The following is a 22,550-nucleotide window of genomic DNA, read 5'->3' on the forward strand; positions in this document are numbered from 1 at the left end:
GTCCTAGCCGCCTCAAAGCCAGAAAGAGAAACCTTGGAGACAATGGCATCATCCAGTTCTGTTGTCAGGTAGAACTAGCTATGTGACCCATCACCTATGCCACACTTTCTTGGAGAGGGATCATCAGTATCCTCCTCTGGCAGGCTTTCAGCTGTCTTTCATCACTACCGCATTAGCACAGAATTGGTAATACATGCAGACCTATATAGGTGACTTGTAATGAAAAAATGTCCTTTAAAGGAATGTTTAGCTCTTTAACTCTTCCTCTGCTGCCCCTCCCCCCCCGGCAGAACTCAAGGTAAAAGGTTATTTGCAGTCCGAGCAGTCATAGGAATACAAAAAATCCACAGGAAACATTTGGACAGTCAAACGAAGCTCCTTCAGAATTCCATAAGGCAAACTGGAAAGCAGTAGCCCATTGTCTCAAGGCAGCCATTTTTACCATACACATCTTGATAGTTCAATCAGCAGTGTATTGTTCCATAACCATGGGTTTTTAAGAGCTGCATTCCAGATGCTGCTTTCATTTCCCACAGCTGCACACCAAGGCCCCAAAAACCCTCCACTGATACAGTAGAGCAGCTACAATAATTTCCCCTATTTTAGTTCTTTTCCTGACACTCTTCAAAGCAGCTTTTCTCTGTCCAACCCCACCCCACTTTTGTAGAAAACATCCTGAATTGGAATGGATTTACTGGTGTTCCAGGAACCTTACTATTAAATGGGCAACCTGGAGTGCTAGATTTCATCCCCAATCAACAACACATGCATATATGGCTCTACTTAGGGTCACAAAACCCAGCAGTGCTTTTTCTCATCTTAATGCTCATGGGGAACCAGTGTGGATGGTAGGTCTAGCTCAGTTTACATGGATGCATGAACCATCTCCACTCAAGAACAGAAGCAGAGGATGCCTCTGTATTCTCTAGAACAGGGTTAGGCTTTCCAGGTGTTGGATTTCAACTCCCATCAACCCCAGAAAGTACAGCCAAAGTTCAGGGATGATGGGAAGTGTAGTTCAGCAACATGAGGAGTGGCACAGCTTCCCCATCTCTGATGTGCAGATCAGGCTGCATAGAAAATCTGATGTAAATCTGAGTTCAGTGGTACTTCCTCCCAGGTAAGTGTATACATAAGTACAATCTTATTCACCAGTTCTCTAAATATACACAGCATCCAACAAGCCAGAACATATAGTTTGTCAATGTAACTACAAGCATCTGAGTGGAAATAAAGGTTATGGCAGAGCAGCCATTGAAGTTGGGCACCAGAGAGAACACTGTTTAGGGTAAACATGCCTTCAAGCACTGCAGGGTCTACCTATATAACCTCTCTTTTTTGTGTTAGGCTCGTGGGCCCTCTGTGCCTGCTATTACATTGCCCTATATATTATTGCCCTACATATATATAATATTAGGGGCAATAGAGTAGTCACAACCTCAAAGCTATTGATAAAACACACACACATGAGGGCAACATTTTATTTTATCTTCTAGGAAACAGTCATTTAATGCTCAGTCAAGGAGGCATAATTCATTGTTCAAAAGTGCCAAGGGGAATATGAATACAATGTGTTTGCAGTCCCCCCCCTTAAAAAAATAGCCCTTTCCTGTTTCATAATCACTTCAGAAAATTCCTCATTATTGAAAATGCATCAAAAGGATGTTTCAAAAGGAAATTCACATGCAAATGGATGGATTTGACAAAATGGCCTCCATACAGGAGAGCTGGCTGTTTACTGTGTGAACAGTTCAGAAGACCAATCTGCAGTGTTATGCACACAACAAGGTGTGGAAGACAGGTTTGACCCATTGACATCTGCAAAAGCACAGGAAACAGGGGATTCATTCATTTGCTGATGGGGATTAACATCATCTTCACAAATGGGTCCATTCTCTACTGGCTGCTGTCTTTGAGGAGCGAAACTAATAGTACACTTTGGAATCCCACAACTTATTTTGTTTTTGGACAGAGGAGACTTCTCTACAACTTGGCAGTCAGCATTGCTCCTCAACGTTTTTCCATTCTGGAAAGCAAGTGAATGTATCATTTTTTTCTGAGATGGAGGAATCCATTCTTTGCCATCATTTTCAGATAGCCCCTGGGCTGGGCTGTCTTTGATAAATAACTGCTGAGGATCAGATACATTGGTGGTAGCACAGTTTGCATTCCTTGACCTTCTAGATTGCAGGAACTTGCTGACAAGCTGTTTTATTAAAGGATTTTTCAAGGAAGGCCTGGGCCTCTTACGTTTGGCATTGATCCAACACAATTTATTCAGTGGCAATTCGCTAAAAATGGATTCCTTCCCTCTAGAGAGCCTTATTTGTTGACAAGTTCTGGAAAGGGGAGTGGACTGGGAATTAGGCACAAAGTCTGGAGTACCTGCAAAACTGCGCTCCCATTCAGATACTGAACCAGAAACTGGAGTACTTGTTTTTTGTTGAGGAGTAGTGAACATGTTGTGTAAGTATGCTCCATACCAAGAAGTATTCCAGCTAATGTCTTGCTCACTCAGCACGCATTCAGCTCTTACACACTTTTTGGTCAGTGTGCCCTCCTGTGCCAAGAAAGCATGGGCAGAGCTGAACATTTGTTCAGTGGCTTCTACGCCACTGGCATTAAAATCAAAGAGATCAGCTGAAGCATTGTAACTACCCTCTGGGCAATCGGAATAGCCCTGTAGCACACTGCTGCTATCACCCCTTCTAGAATTATATTTTTTCACCTTTGGGAGCAGCTTTCTCTCTTTGTCACAAACTTTGTTTGATTTTTCATAAGTCACCAAGGTGAAACCCTGTTCCTGGATGTTTGTGAGATCAGCTGTTTGGTTTATGTGATAGCTAGAACTTCTTTTATTTTCCCATTTGGCTAAATTACTATCACCTTTACAGTTTAAGTGAGCAGTGGTCTCCCCGGTTTGTAGACAAGGGCTTTCTCGACAGTTGCTGGTAGACTTTAAGGAAGAGCAGGAATGGAGATTCTTGGAACTACTTACATCTTGGTCAACTCCTTCCTTAGATGACAGACAGCTTCCATTTGAATGGGGTTTAACTCTAGCTGGGGAGGACCAATGCAAGCGATTTGGGTGCTGGCTAGACCAACATCCCCATTTTTCCTTTTCTTCAGTAGATAAAGAGGCCTCTTGGTGAGATTCCTTGCTACTGAAGGAGGTCAGGTTTAGCTGGTGACAAGAGAAATTACCTTCTTTGCACACTTCTACCCTCTCAGCTAGCTTCTGCAACTTCTCATCCGGGTCTCCAATAATGAAATTAGTACTGAAAATGCCTGGCTTGGGAGATGACTGGTTAAAAGGACGATGGAATTCCTCAATCCCCTTACTAGGGAAATGCTCCCAAGCATCATGCGTTGTTGGCAACACCATGTCTTTGTGATTTTCGATTTTGGCAATGAATTCATTGAAACTTTCAGATGAGGGCAGCTCATCCCAAAGCCATGAGACCTCTTGCGAGTTTCCACCTACATTAACATCACTAAAAGATTGGGTACAGGGAAAAACAGAACCATCGTGTCTCTGAGGGGGTAAAGGGTTCCATGATTTTTCCAGCCTATAGCTATGTTGGATGCTAATTTTGCTGAAAGAGCCTTTCCCATCTAATAGGCTCTGCAAAGATCTACAATCTTCTCTTCCTAATAGGGAATAGCTTTCTGATTCACTCTTTTTGGCGATACGGCGCAAATGAAATTTCTTCTCTTCATGTTCTCTTTTCTTATTCACCTTCAGGTTATGATCCTGGGGCTTGCAGACTGACTGGCTATGCAGAGAAAGTGGCCTATCTTCTGATTTTTGCACATTACAGGCAGCATTACTTGAACATAGAGCTATAAGATCAGCCGTTGCTCCTGAAGAAACAGAGGAGGAAGTCAGTCCAAAAGATTGAGGCCAGAAACTTGAAAGGCCACTTACACGACGTGATGGAACTGTGCACAAGGTGTCAAGGTTGTGTAAACTACTGCGCTCCCTGCTTGGTTGATCAAATGACATGAAGAGATCAGGAGGCCAGAAGCCCCCACGGTTGAGCTTGAAATGAGAACATTGGTGCTGCTGGAGGTAATGGAAAACTGTGCAGCCCACAAGCCCAGGGTTTGGTACAAACATCTGACAGGCAGTGAGAGCTTTGGGGTACTTGTCAATTTGGCAGCCATTTTGCAAGGAGCTGGTGCCATCTGGCTTATTAGAATTCTGCAAGAAAATAAACAGTGTTTTATCAGCTATTGTACTTTACAGGATAATTCTATTTCATACCTCCAAATCTTAAAAGAGTTTTACTCAGACCAATTATTTGATGAAGTTGATTACTTTAGGTCAAGGATGGGGAATTTATGGCCCTACAGAAGTTGCTGGACTACAACTCCCATCAACTCCAACCACTGCCTTTGCTGTAGATAAAATGTGCCAAGATGAAACAAACATTTCCATTTTTGTCTTCATCATCTCTTGCAGGTAGGGTTGCCAGGTTTATGGCCTGAGACTGATCCTGTATCTTTAGGAGAAGAGAAAGTCAGCCAAGTGCAGGTGTTCTTGCAACCCTGTAACGGGAAAAACCACAAGGTGGAATTCTCCCTTCCCCCTGCACAACTTTTAAAGATCCTCTTGGAGGCTGGGCCTGGCAACCAAGAGGTCTTCTGTATCTTTAAAAGTTGTGCAGGGGGAAGGGAGAATTCCACCTTGTGGTTTTTCCCGTTACAGGGTTGCAAGAACACCTGCACTTGGCTGACTTTCTCTTCTCCTAAAGATACAGGATCAGTCTCAGGCCATGAACCCGGCAACCCTACTGGCAGGGCAGCATTTTGGATACGACTAAGAAGGAACAACTGGTTGCCTCCTGCTCCCCGTATCAGGATGGTACGCATGGGTTGTTGCTTTATTAAGTTGTATTCTTGGAGAACAACATTATAGATTTGTTGAATATCCAACATGGGAATAAGGAGGATATTTCCTGTTGGAGACAGAGTGTATTTGCATCTGGGCTGCAGAGTTGTATTTGATTTTGTTCACAGGCGTTTTGAGTTGCACTGAGGCTGCAATTACAGCCAACTAGACTGCAACAGGTGAAATACGTTAGGAGTTCAGGTAAAGAGCAGGAAGAAAGCTGCTCCTTCAGAGTAGCAAGTGGAGTTATAGGAAACTGTTGTGAACAGCAAACTGAGAAAGGACCACAATTTCTGTGGAAAGAGACTTTCTCTTGGGAACCTACTGTTGCTACTGTTTAATACTGGACTTATTCTTAAGACAGATATGATCTTATAAACATCAACTTCTATCATAGATTCTACACAGAATGTTGCATCCATGAAACTAGAGACAGCAAGTTAAGGGCCAAGATGTAATTATAGAAGAAATTCTCCCAACTCAAACAGAGTCTTCTTTTCAACCCTAGAATAGCAAGGGAGGCTGGTAGTCTGTCGCTTGAAAGTCATAACATAAGGGGATGACTCTGTTTTGAACCCAACTACTTCAGTTTGCAAGATAGAACCCTTCCCTGTCTAAAGTATGATGATCAATCTAAATGGAAGTTCCCTTTTTAAGTGAAGAGAAGGGAGTACTAAAGAAAACCCAGCCTAAAATCTCTTTGACTGCAACACAATTAAGGAGCAGGTCTAGTTCCTGCAAGTGTAATACATCTGTGTCTGAATTGTACCACTTCATATAACAGGTTTGTTTGTTATGGTTTGTCTGGTTATGGATTGACTCCATAAAGGAAGCCACAGACCTGAACTTGTAAGATCTGAACAGGGTGGTTCATGACAGATGCTCTTGGAGGTCGCTGATTCATAGGGTCATAATCGACTTGAAGGCACATAACACACACACATAACTGGTTCAAGTTACTCCACCTTCATATAAAAAAGGTTTCTGCACATAGAACTTCAATGGTAAGTACGGTTCCATGGCAAGCCACCCTAATGAGAAAAGGACTCCAAGATGGGTGGGAGTTTCTAAAAAAGGAAATTTTAAAAGCGCAATGGCAAGCAATTCCAACAAGGAAAAAAGGGGGGAAACAACAGAAGAGGCCAATGTGGCTTCACAAAAAGCTTAGAGATGACCTGAAAACAAAAAAGGACACATACAGGAAGTGGAAAGAAGGCCAGGCCACAAAGGAAGAGTACAGGCAGGTATCACGGAATTGCCAGGATGTCATCAGGAAGGCTAAAGCTGAGAATGAGCAGAGGTTAGCGAGGGATGCTAAAAGCAACAAAAAAGCTTTCTTCAGGTATGTCCATAGTAAAAGACAGAGAAAAGAAACAGTGGCACAGCTACTCAGTGAGGAAGGCAAAATGATAACAGATGACAAAGAAAAGGCAGAAGTCCTCAATTCCTACTTTGGCTCAGTCTTCTCCCAAAAAAGGGTCTATGACCCTCCCGGGAAACATGACGTGGAAGGGGAAGGATTGGAGCTTGAGCTTGACAGACAGACGGTCAAGGAATACCTAATCACTTTGAATGAGTTCAAATCGGCAGGGCCTGATTAACTGCATCCTAGAGTATTGAAGGAACTGGCTGAAGAACTCTCAGAACCGCTGGCTATTATCTTTTGTGAAATCATGGAGGACTGGTGAAGTGCCAGATGACTGGAGGAGAGCTAATGTCCCTATCGTCAAAAAGGAGGAACCACACCAGTCAGCCTAACATCAATCCCTGGAAAGACTCTGGAGCAGATTATAAAGCAGTCAGTCTGTAAGCACCTTGAAAACAATGCAGTGATTACTAGGAGCCAACATGGATTATGAAGAACAAATCCTGCCAAACTAATCTTATTTTTTGACTGGGTAACCTTCCTTGTCGACTGTGGGAATGCTGTGGACATAATATACATCGACTTCAGCAAAGCTTTTGACAAAGTGCCCCATGATATTCTGATTAGCAAGCTAGCTAAATGTGAGCTGGATGGAACTACTATCAGGTGGATCCACAGTTGGCTCCAGAATCGTACTCAAAGAGTGCTTATCAATGGTTCCTTCTCAAACTGGGCAGAAGTAACGAGTGGGGTACCACAGGGCTCGGTCCTAGGCCCAGTGCTCTTCAACATTTTTATTAACGACTTGGATGAGGAGGTACAGAGCATGCTTATCAAATCTGCAGATGATACAAAATTGGGGAACATAGCTAAAACCATGGAAGACAGAAACAAAATTCAAAGGGACCTTGATAGGCTGGAGCATTGGGCTAAAAACAACAGAATGAAATTCAACAGGGAGAAATGCAAAGTTCTACACTTAGGAAAAAGAAACCAAATGCACAGTTATAAGATGGGGATACTTGGCTCAGCAATACGACATGTGAGAAGGATCTTGGAATTGTCGTTGATCATAAGCTGAATATGAACCAACAGTATGATGGGGCTGCAAAAAAGGCAAATGCTATATTAGGCTGCATTAACAGAAGTATAGTTTCCAAATCATGTGAAGTATTAGTTCCCCTCTATTCAGCACTGCTTAGGCCACACCTTGAATACTGCATCCAGTTCTAGTCTCCGCACTTCAAGAAGGATACAGACAAACTGGAACAGGTTCAGAGGAGGGCAACAAGGATAATCGGGGCTGGAAACCAAGCCCTATGAGGAGAGACAGAAAGAACTGGGCATGTTTAGCCTGGAGAAGAGAAGACTGAGGGGAGATATGATAGCACTCTTCAAGTACATGAAAGGTTGTCACATAGAGGAGAGCCGGGATCTCTTCTCGATTGGAAAGAGTGCAGGACACAGATTAATGGGCTCAAGTTGCAGGAAGCCAGATTTCGACTAGACATCAGGAAGAACTTCCTAACTGTTAGAGCCATACGACGATGGAACCAATTATCTAGAGAGGTAGTGGGCTCTCCGACACTGGAGGCATTCAAGAGGCAGCTGGACAGCCATCTGTCGGGAACGTTTTGATTTGGATTCTTGAATTGAGCAGGGGGTTGGACTAGATGGCCTTATGGGACCCTTCAAACCCTACTATTTTATGATTCTATGAAAGCTAGTATGTCAGAGAGAAGGGTTCCAGCCTAGCCTTTTCCCAATCGTGCTTGTTTTCAATATACAGGGAACATTTATGTGCAGACACACAGTCACATAAGCACACAACTGCAGTCTTAAACATTATAGCCCAGACACAGGATTGCCTCAGTGAAAATGTGGCCTTAGCTTCTAGGAAAAGCGAGAACTAACAGTTATGAAATAGAAATTCAGAAAAGACCCTTCCTCAAAAGCAGCTTTATTTCCAATAATACTGCTCATTAGATTTCCTCACATGTAAGGTGTCTGGAGGCAGGTGCCCAAACTCACAGGATATCTGTGCAAACTGACACAGCGGTAATCTCTCTCTAAGCACAAATAGTCTGCTTATTGCCAACTAGATTGTTGAACAGAGGCAGGTTGAAAATGGGGGGGAGGAGATTTAAAAAACCGACAAGCCTAGAGAGAGGTTCTTATTGCTGGGATTTGATTTTGTACCTGTCCTGAGAGCTGTGCCTTTGATTGAAGGGGGAGGAAAAAAACCCACAACGTGCTTCAAGAAGCTGTTGATGGCACATGTTTGCTTTCAGCATTTGGAAATGGAGGCTTCATAGCCATCACTTGGGAAAGTCAGAATGCCAGTATTTATCATTTGTTCACACCTTATGGGCAGAAAAATTCAAGCCACATTTTTGGTTGGTGCCTGTACATTCCTTCTTAGAGACAAAGCAGTCTGTGCATGAATTCTCACTGCTCTTCTATTTTGAAATACAGCTAAAAAAATCTGATCCTGGTGCAAATATTGTTTTACTGTAGAAAATGCTAGCCATGGTTTGTTGCCTTAATTCTGGTTAAAATCCAAACTGCATACTGAAACTAGTGCTGAACAAAAGTCCTCCCCAATTCATCACCCCTTTCACAGACAAAGAATGGGGAGGGAGGAATTTTGGTGATGGGTTGAGTTTTTTGAAGTGTTGAGGGGTGGCTTGATCATAGGGCAGAAGCCAGTCCTCTCTCTTTCTCTTTTTAAACTTAGAATGATTTGTCATCTTTTGACAGCTGCTGGCTATTTCTCCCTTCCGAATGCCTTGAATGCAGCATTGTTTCAGAGTATTTGAGGGGTTGGGGAAAGAGATAGAAATAAGGCAGTCATCACAAAAAGATAGCAGTTTTCATTTTTCTCCCTAAAACAATGGTCAGTCTAAGAGGGTCTGCGGGAAATGGTAGCTCTTAAGCTGGTGGTCGCCAATCACTTTGGTATTTTCATCAAAACAAAAGAATGAAAACCTGCCACTCCCAATGGTAAACTGACCTGCCCTATAAACAATTAAATGAAATTTGCCCTGCTCTGTCCCCCACTAAAAAATCGCATCCAGTTAGTTTAGGTTGCTGAACTCAGCCTTAACCGCAAAGGGTTACACAGGGAACCACCAGTGAGACGTGCTTGTGACCTTGCAAGCAGAGAGACTGAAGATGGAAGGAAAGCTGTCTTAACCAAGGATTTCCTCAGTGTAGATGTTTGCACTGACCACAGTTAATGCAAACCATTATTTGCAAACTCACGTCATTCCTTTGTGGTTAATCCCTTATCATGTTTTAGATGTTCAGGCACAATGCTTGACTATGAAAAAAACAAACCGTGATTAAACATTATGTCAGAACAGGGGCTAGATATAGAACACTGAGCATTTATCTGTGGGAAGTGACGGTGCTGGGCAGTTTGAGACACAAAACAGGTAAGCGAGATCTTCTAACTGGATCAAGATTATGCCATGTTCCATCAACCTGACTGGACAATTGGCAAGGAGGATGGAGCTCTGTGTAACTTAAGCCTGCATACACTTGTACAAATGCTGGGTCCAACAAGAGGATATTATTTTGTTTCCCCTGAGTTGTGCATTCTCTGAGAGAAACGTGTGTGTGAGTGTGAGTGAGTTACCTTAACACCAAAGACAAATTTCTTTCCAAGGAAGCAAGTTTCAACTGCTTGAAAAACCACACCCAGAATTGCATCCCTGTCTGGTTCTCTTGCTTCTTGGCTCAGTTGTTCAATGTACCTTGAATAAAAGCAGTACAAAAAATTTAGTGACTGAACACCGCTCAGCCTCTGAGATCAATAATGAATTTAAGGTAGAAGTGTCAAAATAATATTGCCATGTCAAACATTGGAGCAAGCAGTGAAACAGAATTTAGCAGAATGCACTTGCATCCTAATAGTCCATGTTCTATGCTATGGGGTGCAATCGCATGTACACTGCATCTGGGGGTAACTCCTAATGAAGGGAGGGGGACTTACTTCTGAATAAGTACCACACAGGATTGCTTGTGCACATGTATTATGAAGCTGAAAGTGTGACTTGCAACTGTCTGCCTAGGAATGCCACATATCAGAAAAGGACAATATCCATCCAGTGTTTGATATATGTTTTTAAATTGTATACTGGATGTTTTTATGCTGTGAACCGCCCAGAGAGCTTCGGCTATTGGGCGGAATAGAAATATAATTAATAAATAATAAATAAATAAATCATATTCAAATTTTAATACCTCACTCAGTCCCTGTAAAATCTACAGCAGGAGATGCTGAACTCAGGTTTGCCAGGCTTGCCATGAATATTAAGGTGACAGGTTCCCTCCTTCCTTCTCTCCTACCTCAAACCTGCTCTTTCATTATTCATTATCACTTTGTGCACAGCTGTTTGAAATTCTTCATTATTTATTGTAATTATTATAATCATTATTACATTTATAAATTCACAAGGTGCATTACAAACACACTGGATCCTTTTCGAAGTAGCTTTGCATGTATCAGGTCCCTGGGACAATCTCCAGTCAAAAATGCATCTTGGCATATCTCGGGAAGAGCTTTACCTGAGGCCTTTGAGAGCTGCTGTCAGTTACAGTAAATAAATACTAGACTAGATGGACCAGAAGTCTGAAACAGCACGACGCAGCTTCATACACTGGAACCTGAGAAAGAGGCTTGAGGACTGTGAATTAAGGAGCAAAAGGAGCAAAGAGTCCCCATGCGGAGCACCTTTAAGAGCAGCACAGGAGTGAGAATTCTGCAAGCTGTTACTTCTGCCCTAATCTGCCTATCTCAATGGAGTGGCAGGATGGGGTACCAAATCCCATATATGAATTTGAGCTAGCCAGTCCGTTCTTTAGTTATTCATTTCAGCTGCACCCTGCTCTTCCTCAAGAGCTCAGAGGGTCTTTATTTGGCTCCCAGGCAGCCAAAAAAGGTCAGACCAACTTTGTATCAGCAATAGCAATGAGTCATGTGACTACAGACTATGATCTGGACCGAGTTAGAATGGATCAGGGCTCCTGATCAACTTTTCATTCTCTCTCTCTCTCTCTCTCTCTCTCTCTCTCTCTCCTCTTCCCTCTCTCTCTCTCTCTCTCTCTCTCTCTCTCTCTCTCTCTCTCACACACACACACACACACACACACACACACACACACACACACACACACACACACACAGAGAGAGAGAGAGAGAGAGAGAGAGAGAGAGAGAGAGAGAGAGAGAGAGAGAGTTTCTAAACCTCATCATTGTTCCAATACTTGGCCAAAATTAGCAGTCACTTATAAAGCATAGAACCTGGAGAACATCGAAGCACTTTTCTCATAGCCTATAGCCATGTACTCAGAACCCTTCATTTTCTGCCCATCATTCGTTCATTTCTTCTGCAACAGAAATATCCAAATTAAATATGCAAGATTCTCCCTGCCGCAAATTTACCTCAGTGTTACTTATTTGTGCATCACGTTCTCTTTTTTTTATAAATGGAAACAAGAGTTAGGCAATAAGATGTTATTGTTTACTCTTTTTTCATCTTATGAATGTATGTTTATATATACAAAAGTTAATTAAAAGCATTTTTTAAAAAAAAGCCAATAGGAGATTTGAACCCAGATTTGCCAGATCCAAGCCCAGGTTTTTATCTCACTAAAATATATTGGCCCTGCTGAAAGTCCAAAAATTTAATAGCTGCACAGATTTAATTGCCCCTATTAATAAATACCAGCTTGGTATCCAAGCAGCAAACTGTGCTGCAACCGTTTTTAGAGATATAATTAAATCACATTCAGAATGGGTCATATTGGGGAGAGGGTGGCTCACTCATTTTCAGCAGAGCAAAAATGCCTCATTCTTTACCTTTGTAGGCCCTTTGCTGTGACTCCAAAGTAAGCATCTAAACAGCTTCCAAATACCGTCACTTCAAACACATCATGAGTGTTGGCTACCTCTAGTGAGAGTCGATACCTGTAACTTGCTTCCTTCGTGTCACCTGAACAGCCGCACTTCGGGCAGCTGTACCTGTTAACAGAGAAGACAAAATGAATGAATGCTTATGAATACTGCAGATGTATACCAGCCTCTCAAGCAAATTTTTTTAATCATCTGTCAGGTTAATAACCTTGTAGGACAATCCTTTGCATATTTGCTCAGCAGCAAGTTCCACTGAGTCCCGTGAGATTTACTCCCTACTAAGTGTACTTGGGATTACTGCCTTAGAAAAAAAATCCACTAACAGGCAAACCACCCTTGCAGTTTAAGAACATACCTATCGGCAACAGATATTTCTATCAAACTTTAAAAAGCAGGGAAATTGGGAAGCTATAGTGAATGCACCTGGGGAGCAGGAGACCTGAACTCCTCTCTGAGATATTGTACTACCCTACAAATTTGTAAAAATGCAAACACAATTTGGGTTGGTCTTTCACAGTCCAATCCACTTACTGTGTAGCTTGGAAGAATTTGGTAATGTGCTTCTGAGCATATGGTGAGTGATGTACAATCATGCTTAGGAAAGGTGAAACTGACCTGTGGGAGTGGCAAGGAAGGGGGAGGAGGGGGAGGAAGGAAAGTGTATGGAAGAGGGAGGGGAGGAGATTGGGTGGGCGGGCACTGGGCAGAGAGAAAGCCCCTTTCCTTTCCAAAAGGAAAACGTTGTGAACAGTATCATTGTTTTTCAGGGTTTCCCCACCTTTTTATTCTACAGCAGGCACATGTAGTCTCCCACCCAAACTTAAACCAGGATGTCCCTGGCCACATCCACACCAGACCTTTATTCCACTTTAGACAGTCATGGCTTCTCCCAAAGAATCCTGGGAAGTGTAGTTTGTGAAGAGTGCTGAGAGTTTGCTAGGGGAATAGGAGTCTCCTAACAACTCTCAGCACCTTTCACAAATTACACTTCCCAGGATTCTTTGGAGGAAATGTCTAAAGTAAAATAAAGGTCTAGCGTGGGTGTGGCTACCTGATTAGCCAAGCCAAACAGTGGTGAGTCTGGCTTTTAGAACACTGATGGTTCTTACTGAGCATGCCTGACCCTATAACAGACTTCAATGTTAAATTTCTTAAATTAATTAAAAATCAGCCATGCATTTTTTAAAACTTTTAAACTGCAGAAGATGGTCAGAGTATGTGGCAAGGTCCGTAATAAGATTACAGGTACTCTGGCTGATTTTTAATTAATTTCAGTAAATTATGTGACCAGTGACAGAAAAAAGTCCAACAGGTGTCTGGATTTTTTCCCCTCTTGTTTTACACTTTGAATTCTTGATTCTCCCTGACTGTTTTGTGTATCGCCATGAAAATGTAGAGAGTTGTCAAGGAAGGATTTGTGAGTTCAGGATTATAAGTTTTGTAAGATTTTGTTTTGAAATGAGCTTATGGGAAGCAGCAGAATGACATGGGGGTATTTTCAATATAACATTGTGAAATGCAAAAAATCTATGCTGGCTATAGTATACAGCCACTCTTGTGGCTGTATAATAAATGATAGCGGCAAAAGCAACCTACTGTTGCAAGGTTTGAACATAGGAAACATGGGTTCCAGCCTCAGGTTAATTTTGAACTCATAGAAGTGGCTAAGGAAAGGCAGTCTCTATCTGCAGCAGACAGTTTAATTTCATAAATGAGAAACAGTGGGAATTAACTCTGTATAGGAGTCTCAATGTATAACTTGATAGTTCTTCATCCAATATCAAATAAAGGGGGGAAGAGAACTGGCTGCAGTTATACTCTCTACATGTATTCTTTGTCATTTCCTATGTTCTAGAGATGAGAGCTGGCCCTTTAAATAGGTCCCAGAGCTATGCCCTGCCTCAAATTAAGCCCTAAAAGGGGAATTAAAACTGGTATTGTATCACAACCAATGATGGGCTACTGGGCGAACAAATGAAAATAAGAATTAATCAATTTCCTCATGACAGATGCTATTCGAGATCACTGATTCATAGGGTCACCATAAGTCATAATCAGCTTGAAGGCACGTAACAACAAATTAGAAGAGTTACAAATATTGGAAACAATGCTGACACGGCTTAAACTTTAAAGTGTAAAGATTAACAAGTTTCTTGTACCACAAGATTTTGAGGGGTAGAGTTCATTTATCAGGTACTGCAGAACCATGCAGCTCCCCCATGTGGCGAATCTTTGAACTGCACGTCCAAGGATTCAGTTTTAACTGCAGTTAAAACTATAGGATTTGCTCCCACAAGGTGTAGTGGTGGTCACTAACTTGGAGGTTTTAAAGGGGGATTAGACAAATTCATGGAGGATAAGGCTCTAAATGGCTACTTGTCACAATGGCTACATATACTGTCAGTTACCAGAGAGTTCAGTATGCCACTGAAGAACAGCTGCTAGGGAGGAAGCAGCAGGAGGTCTATTGTGCTCATGTTGTGTTTCTAGGTTTCCCACAGGGGTCTGGCTGGCCGTTATGGGCACAGAATGCTGGCTAAGAAAGACCTTCAGTTTGATTACATTCAGGCCCTGGACAGACTCTGACCACCCAGACAAGGCGGCATATCAAAGGACCACGTTTTGCTTGAGCAACATGGTTGACCTTGTTTGTTCCTGTATCCTTCGTTAGTTTTCATTCCTGACTTCTGCCTTGTTCTTCAGCCCTGACTCCTGGCTTGCTTCTTGATCTTGCCTCCTGGTTTGCCCTGGCTCTGACTGACTCTTAGCCGGTCCTGCGGTTCCTGCTTCCCAGCTCAGCTCAAACTCCTGCTGCAGTGGCTCCCACCCACAACCCAGCCCTGACAACTCTGAATTCTAGTTCATAACAGCATATGCTGCAATAAATATTTTGGTCTTCATGGTGCTATAAGATTCTACAACACTGTTTTTTGTGGCCCACCTGGAAGATATTGACAATATAACAATCCTCTTCTGGACTAATGATTCTATTCGAGTTAATCTTTAAAAACAGGCATACATATAGAATTATCACCGTTTTAGCCCTCATTTTAACTTCATAGCATGAATGGGTTAATATTTAAAATTGAGGATTAAAACACAGATACACACACCATTCAGTTGATCATGCACTTCTGAAATGGCAATTGATTATTCCAAACAATCTTGATATGCTTGCTTCAAAGTGCCATTTAGATGCCAAACAAATTAATTTCCATTCTAGCCCATATCTCCTCCCCAGCTAACTTCACATCAAACACCACAATTTCTGGATGAGGATGCTATGCCACAGCATAACTTAGAAAATTGTGTCAGGGCTTCCATGCAGGAGCAGCATCAAACCCTGACACAATTTTCTAGGTCACACGGCGCTAGTGCACAAACACAACACACTGTTGTTATTCGTCATTCAAACTTTTATTTGCTGATTCTGTGGTCTATAAGAATGGGAGAAGGGAGCATCAAAAGAATACAAGATTGGAAATGAAGATGTATCTGTGAAGCATTTGAGAAACCTCTTTCCCCCTTTTCCTTTATTTACAATGAAACACACAGAAAATGTGTACAAAAATACCAGACATCACACAACCAGGCTTAATAGTTTCAGTAATTTTTGTGGACGGAATTGAAATTGGCAGACAACACAACTAGTTAGCTTTAACCTTAGTTACTCAAGTCCAAGATGTGCATTTATACAAATTACCGTATATACCATTGTAATGATTTTGGGTCCGTATAGGCAACAGGATGGATAGATTTTTCTGTTTGGCTGTGGAAATCTTTTGCTTTTGCATGGCTGGAATGTAGCCTACTGTACAAAGATTCCTAGTAGGATTATCCTTTGCTGGTAGATTGAGTTCTGCTGTGACTTGAAAACTTGGGGCGCTTTTCTGTACCCCTTTGGGGCCTGTGGTAGCCTCATTACTCCTTTCCGTATTTTTGGGCAGCTGCACTAAATCACCATATACCATTGCTTCATTTGGGCGGTTTTTTAACCTTACCTGCTTGGCTGCCAAGTTTGATTTTAAAAGGTCTAGTCTTAACATGATTTCATCTTGGGCCTCTAAGGGCAGTGCACCAAAGGAGTCGAGTAACGTTTTTTTCTTCGTAAACAATTTCTTTCTCCTTGAAGAGGGGTTGCCTTGCCGGATAAACCCAAGCATCTCCATGTCCATCTGCTCACTGTTGTGCAGGACTACGTTATTGCTAGATGATTCAGTAAAAATATCAACATCAATTTGATTTTTAGCTTGAACAGGCTCTGCAATGGGAATGGTTTCTGAGCTTACTTTATGGTGTGTGATCAGAGCCAGGGGAGGAGCTAGATTCTCAAAAAATCTTGAGATTGAGATATTGCTCTCGGTGAAGACATCTCTGGAGGCAAGTACAACATTAACTGGGCCCTGTTCTCTGAAGGTAACCACTGAGCATGCATGAGTATAGTTGAAAAATAAATACTCCACATGTTCTATATCGGCTAAATAGGCCTGGGAGAGCTGTCTCCAGGATTTCCAAAAGATGAGATTTGCGATCATGCTGAATTAATAGCCCATTTGGTTTGGGGTAGTTGTTGAAAACTAACTTTTGGCGATTCAGCACTAAAACCCAATTTTTGCCAGGTTTTATCTGTTTTTGAAGAGGTTTTCTTATCAACAGAATGTGTTCCCAAGGATCTTGTATGGCAGTCATCCTCATCTGGTCCTGAAATACAATGTACTGTGTAGGGAAGCCAAAATTAGTTTCAAGAGGAAACTTCTTGTCTTCCACAAGTTCCTTGCTCATGACTTTCTCTCTGATATTTTGCTCAGCTTTCTGATTTGGACTTTCCATGATGTTTTGTACAGGGTTTTTTTTTGGGGGGGGGGCTTTTTTCTAATAATTTTAAAAGTTTTCCAAAGTCCATTTTCTTATAACATATTGGCTTTGTGCTTTTAATGTTTTTGCTCTTTTTAAAATTATTTATCCCCTTCTTTGAAATACTAGGTCTTTTCATGGTCAACTTTCTCCTGCGTGCTTTTCCATTCAATGGTGTTTGTCTATTTGCTTGAGATTTGCGATTACACATATCAGACAAGTCCTTTGCTGGGCTTACCCCTCCACTCTTCATCGTTTTGCGTGTTACCACCAGAGTTATCAAAAGACTGTTGCTCACAGATAGAAAGGATTTTATATGTTCGATCTCTTTCATCAGTAAATAAATCCAGCCTTCTGTTGGTAAGCAGTCACTTTGAGGTGGCTTACTTTGGGTTGAACAATCTTTGTTGCTTAACTTGTCCTCGTTGATGGCCGGCTCCCCGAGTAGCATAGATGTTAGATCAGTAGGTTGGTCATTTAACTGATTGTTCATTGCAAATGTCTGAGTTAACCCTGTAGGTGAGTTATGATGAGCAAAAGCCAGCTCAACTGCTAAATTAGCGCATGTTAAGGATTCACTATGATCTTGAGTGTTTCCATTGTAGTCTAGAGTCCACTCTAAAATAGGACTTGGGGTATACGAGGGTGTATCTTCAAGCTCTTTTGTAAGATGTCTGTTCACAAAAAATTGGGTTATTTTTGTCTGGTTTTTTGGTTTGTTTAAAGGGACATACCCTTCAAGGGGGACAATGCCCTGGGTCCTGTAGCCTTTTCTGGTTAGGACCATATCTTTTACTGTAAGTTCCGAATCTGGCTTCCCAAGGTGAAGGTTTAAGCTGTTTGAACTGTTTAAACTGTTTTCAATAGTATAAATGCATGAGCCCTAATTTACGCAGTTCGCTATTCCCTGTTGCAGCTGCAAGGACACCTTATCATTTGCTTCTCTTCTCCGCTGCTAATGAGTTCGCTGTGTTTGTAAACTTTGGAAAGAGATCTCTTTGTTTTTTCTTTTTAGATGGCAGCGCTTGCAGATCTCATTCCGAGCACACAGGGGTGAGTAGGAATATATGCGGCTATTATATGCCAACTATAAGTCACGTTGAGCTCAATTGCGTTAAAACCACTGACATAAGAATTAAGGACTAAAAGTTCAAAAAATTAAAAGTTCCAAGGGTTTTTAAAAGTTTAAAATTATACTTTAAAAGAAGTAGGAAGAGGTAACACAAACATACGTGCTCTCCTAATCAGGCTCTTATCGGGACGTGTAATAAATGTAGATAAATGCGGAGCTCTGACCGAGCACTCTTACTCGGCCACCATCTTGCCGGCGAGTAGCCTACTGTACAAAGATAAGCCTCACACCTATTGCTCCACCCTTTTGCCTCTGGTCCCATCCTCCACTGGTACGCAGCCATTGGAAGGTTGCCCGTGAGGGAGTGTGACCCTCTGGCTGAAAACCCAGCCTCAGAGAGAGCTCACAAATTTCCCACTTTCTTAATACGGTCCATAGTGTCTCAGATGAATAAATGTCTCAAAGTTATAAACGATCACTACATGGTGTTAGCCTCATAGTGTATATTGCTCAAATGGCTGATGGAAGGGCTGTTCTTCTGTAACACCATGGCCTGGTCTCTGCTACAGCAATGCAAGCGTCAGGCACATGACAAAAGACTGTGAATTTAATATTCAAGTTACCCATTGCCTTATAGCTCCAAATACCATGCTCAAGTGAAATAAATGTCATCTAAGACTGACCCCATGCCTAGAGAACTCAGTGCACACTTTCTGAACTGCTAGATCAGGGATGTGGGACTTCTGAACCTCCAGATGTTATTAAACTACAACTCCAGTCTTCTCTGATCACTGGCTATGCTGGCTGGAGCTTAGGGGAGTCGGAGCCCAACATTTGGAGGCCCACAGGTTCCCTGTTTCTGTGCCATATTGTAGACCGTCACATTTGGTCAAAACTATTAAGAACAAATTTAGCAATACTCTGAATTGGACTTACCTCTTCAAATCTATGAATAGCTTGGAAAAGCAGTTTTGACATGAAGGATACACAAAGTTGGAGTTCTGGACAGAAATTACAGAGGCAACCAAGAGATGTCTGCCATTCATGTGCTCCCAGAATTATCTATCAAAGACAACATATTTTATGGTTAGACAGACCAGTCTGCTCACAATTCTACAGTAGGACTGTTTCTTGAAGTAGAAATGGATCACTCAATGCAATATGCAAGACAAGTGTTTGCAGTGGTGTTCACTGAGAGAATACTGTCAAATCCGAATGAGAGACAAGTCCTTGCAAATGTGCTATAACTGAGTTGGGGGGGATAGATTGGGATCTACTTGTAGCTTATTGAAATAATTTTCAGTAGAGCAGTAACAATTTCTGACTTTCAAGTATTTTAAACATCAGAAAGGCTTCTTGTTTCTTCTTTACCCTATCCTTTGACACCTTTTGTTTTAAACTGATTTTAATATTGTATTTTAACTCATCCTGGGTGTAGGCAGAGTAAGAAATCAAGTCAAACCAAATCAAATCCATCAAATAATAAATTAGGCTTTTGTAAATTCTGTTGTGCAGAAACTCAGGTTGTAGATGTATTTAATAAAATTTATATACCGCTTGAATGTAAAGACCTCTAACTGCTTTAAAAAAACATGAAAATTATCAATGAAACAGTTAAAAACAATTAAAAACATATTTAAAACAACTACTAATTAAAAACATTAAAACAGATCAACATCTGTGTCTGGATAGGCTTGCCTAAACCAAAAAGTTTTAAGCAGGCGCTGAAAGGAATATAACAATGGTACCTGTTGATGTCAATAGACAGGGAGTTCCACAGAGTAGGTGCAGCAACACTAAAACAGAGCTTGGAAAAGTTACTTTTTTGATCTACAAATCCCATCAGCCCAATCCAGTGGCCATGCTGGCTGGGGCTGATGGGAGTTGTAGTTCAAAAAAGTAACTTTTCCAAGCTCTGCACTAAAAGAATGATTTCTTACAAGTGCAGAATATGTATTAAGTGCCATCTATAACAGTGCTTGTTCTGCAGATCAAAGTGCTTGTGCCGGCACCTATGGGGTAAGGCAGTCTTGGAAGTAAACTGGTCCTGAGCTTTAAGGGCTTTATATACCCGTAGTAACACCTTGAACTTGGCCTCGTAACAATTTGGCAACCAGTACAGATCTCTGAGCAGAGGTTTTAGACCTGTCAGCAACTTGGCTGCAGCATTCTGCACTAATTGCAGTTTCTGGGTGAAGTGCAAGAGAAGCCCCACATCCAGACATTGCAGTAATCCAGTCTTGAAGTCACCAATGTCTGAACTACTGTGGCCAAGCTCTTCTGGCCCAGGAACAGTCATAGTTGTCTCGCTAGGTGCAGCTGACAAAAGGCACTTCTAGCCACTGAGACTACCAGGGCCGCGTACCTGCTCCTTCAGGGGGAGTGCAACCCCTCCAGGGTAGGCAATTGACCAATTTCTCAGACACGGGAATCACTCACCCACAGTGCCTCTGTCTTGCCAGTATTCAAGCTCAGCTTATTTTCCTTCATCCATCCCACCACTGTGTCCAGGCACTGGCCCACGGCCCGCACAGCCTCTCCTGAGTCGCTGATATGGAGAAGTAGAGCTGTGTCTTTAGCATCCTGGTGACACCTTGCCCCGAAACTCGTAATGACCGTTCCCAGCAGCTTCATATAGGTATTAAATAGCATTGGAGATAAGATGGTACCCTGTGGCACTCCACAGCACAATTGCCAGGGGGGCAAAAAAAAAATTACCCAATGATATTCTGTGGACTCGGTCCTGTAGGTAGGATTGGAACTGCTGTAACATGGTGCCCCCAATTCCCATTTCATGGAGCCAGTCCAGGAGGATAGCATGGTCAATGGTATTAAAAGGGTTTCAGAAGCAGGAGCAAGATCGCAATCTCCCTATCCCACTCTCTATAGAGGTCAGCCATCAGAGAAACCAAAGCTGACTCAGTCCCATCACCAGGCCTGAACCCAGATTGGAACGGATCTAGATAATCTGTGTCATTCACGAACGCCTACAACTCCCCTAACACTTCTCTCTGATAGTTATTCCAATCCAAGGGATATATTTGCGTATGTTGTGGAAAAGAACCACACTCTACAGCTGTAGGAGAGAGTTGAGAATGTACCAACATAACAAGCAGTCCTACAAAGGGATCTCTGCCCCAAGGCAGAACTAAGGAGCTTAATATACTAAACGGAAAGGGGAAGCACTTTCTTATCAGCTCGGCATGTTGCTAGGGTGCTACTAAGGAGTACTGCAAGTGTTTATCAGGCAAGCAGTTACAAGGCCAGCATATAGAAACCATAAAGACATCCCGTTCAGTAAACAATTCTTATCAATACTTTCCCATAATCTGCACATTCCCCATCCTTATTCGCATACAGAACCAATCCTACAGATACCTAGAATCCTTTCTTCCACACTCCCCCCTTGAAACGTTTAATTTCACGCTAGTTACAATCCATCATCATTAATCCTTCTGTTGCCACCCAAGCATCATTAAGTAAACTAGAGGTAGTTCATTTATATGTGATGTCCTTATATCGTCACATGTGACAATCTCACCTTTGGCTCCACCTGTCAGGTTCCCACCTGCTTGTGGCTACCGCCTTTCACTAGGCACCACCTCAGGACACCACCAGTCAGGATTGTCATTTTTATTTTTTCTCTCTCCACTCTAGCACATATCTCTCAAGATCCCACTGCTAGGCAGCACCACCAGTCACTCCCTGTAAACAATACTGCTAGAGACTTCGCCTTAGTCTCTCTATAGCTTGTTACTTTGTGTCTGGGTGCCCTTGCTGTCCACAGCCCCCCTGTATCTTTGTCTATAAAGCATACAATTCTGGGTTGCTCTGGATACTTGCTGATGTTACACTTTCTTCCTTCACCGCCACCACCATTAGATACAGTTTTCCTTCAGCCTTGGGAATTACCCTGCCCTCCCTTCTGGTCTGTATATCCCCAGCCAAGGATCAGGCTTTTGGTAAACCAATAAAAGTATTTATTTGATAACACTAGGAAATAACAAGATTACTTTAGGAATGTTTAACAAGCGTATGGTTTCATATAGTGTCACTCTTATGTTTCCAGTTATATATATTCTGTCCAAATATCAGCCTAATAGAATATAGTATATGTATTTGATAGAGTTTCCCTCCAGCCTTGGTAATTACCCTGCCCTCCCTTCTGGTCTGTATATCCCCAGCCAAGGATCAGGCTTTTGGTAAACCAATAAAAGTATTTATTTGATAACACCAGGACATAACAAGATTACTTTAGGAATGTTCAACAAGCGTATGGTTTCATATAGTGTCACTGTTTATGTTTCCAGTCATATTCTGCCTAAATACCAGCCAAATATAATCCAACCCACAACCAATTCCAATCCACACTCCACAACCAATCGCCAACTCCCTCACAAAACGGAATGGGATGCCTACATACTGTATTCCCCTCCAATTGTGT

The 22,550-nt window shown here is 42.1% G+C and overlaps 1 protein-coding gene across 3 annotated transcripts in view; it reads right to left on the minus strand.

Moving 5' to 3' along the window:
- Positions 1–1,478: 1,478 nt before the first annotated feature.
- DDIAS (DNA damage induced apoptosis suppressor) overlaps positions 1,479–22,550 on the minus strand; it is a 49,163-nt gene continuing 28,091 nt past the window's right edge. For all 3 annotated transcript variants that reach the window (XM_061628947.1, XM_061628949.1, XM_061628950.1), the window contains exons 3-6: positions 19,043–19,168; positions 12,127–12,288; positions 9,901–10,018; positions 1,479–4,204 (exon numbers count right to left, since the gene is read on the minus strand). In XM_061628947.1, the coding sequence (XP_061484931.1) occupies positions 1,736–4,204; positions 9,901–10,018; positions 12,127–12,288; positions 19,043–19,152 (2,859 nt within the window). In that variant the 5' untranslated portion in view covers positions 19,153–19,168 and the 3' untranslated portion in view covers positions 1,479–1,735. The remainder of the gene's footprint in view (positions 4,205–9,900; positions 10,019–12,126; positions 12,289–19,042; positions 19,169–22,550) is intronic.

This window comes from Rhineura floridana, chromosome 5 (assembly GCF_030035675.1).
Source record: "Rhineura floridana isolate rRhiFlo1 chromosome 5, rRhiFlo1.hap2, whole genome shotgun sequence".
Lineage (NCBI taxonomy): Eukaryota > Metazoa > Chordata > Lepidosauria > Squamata > Rhineuridae > Rhineura > Rhineura floridana.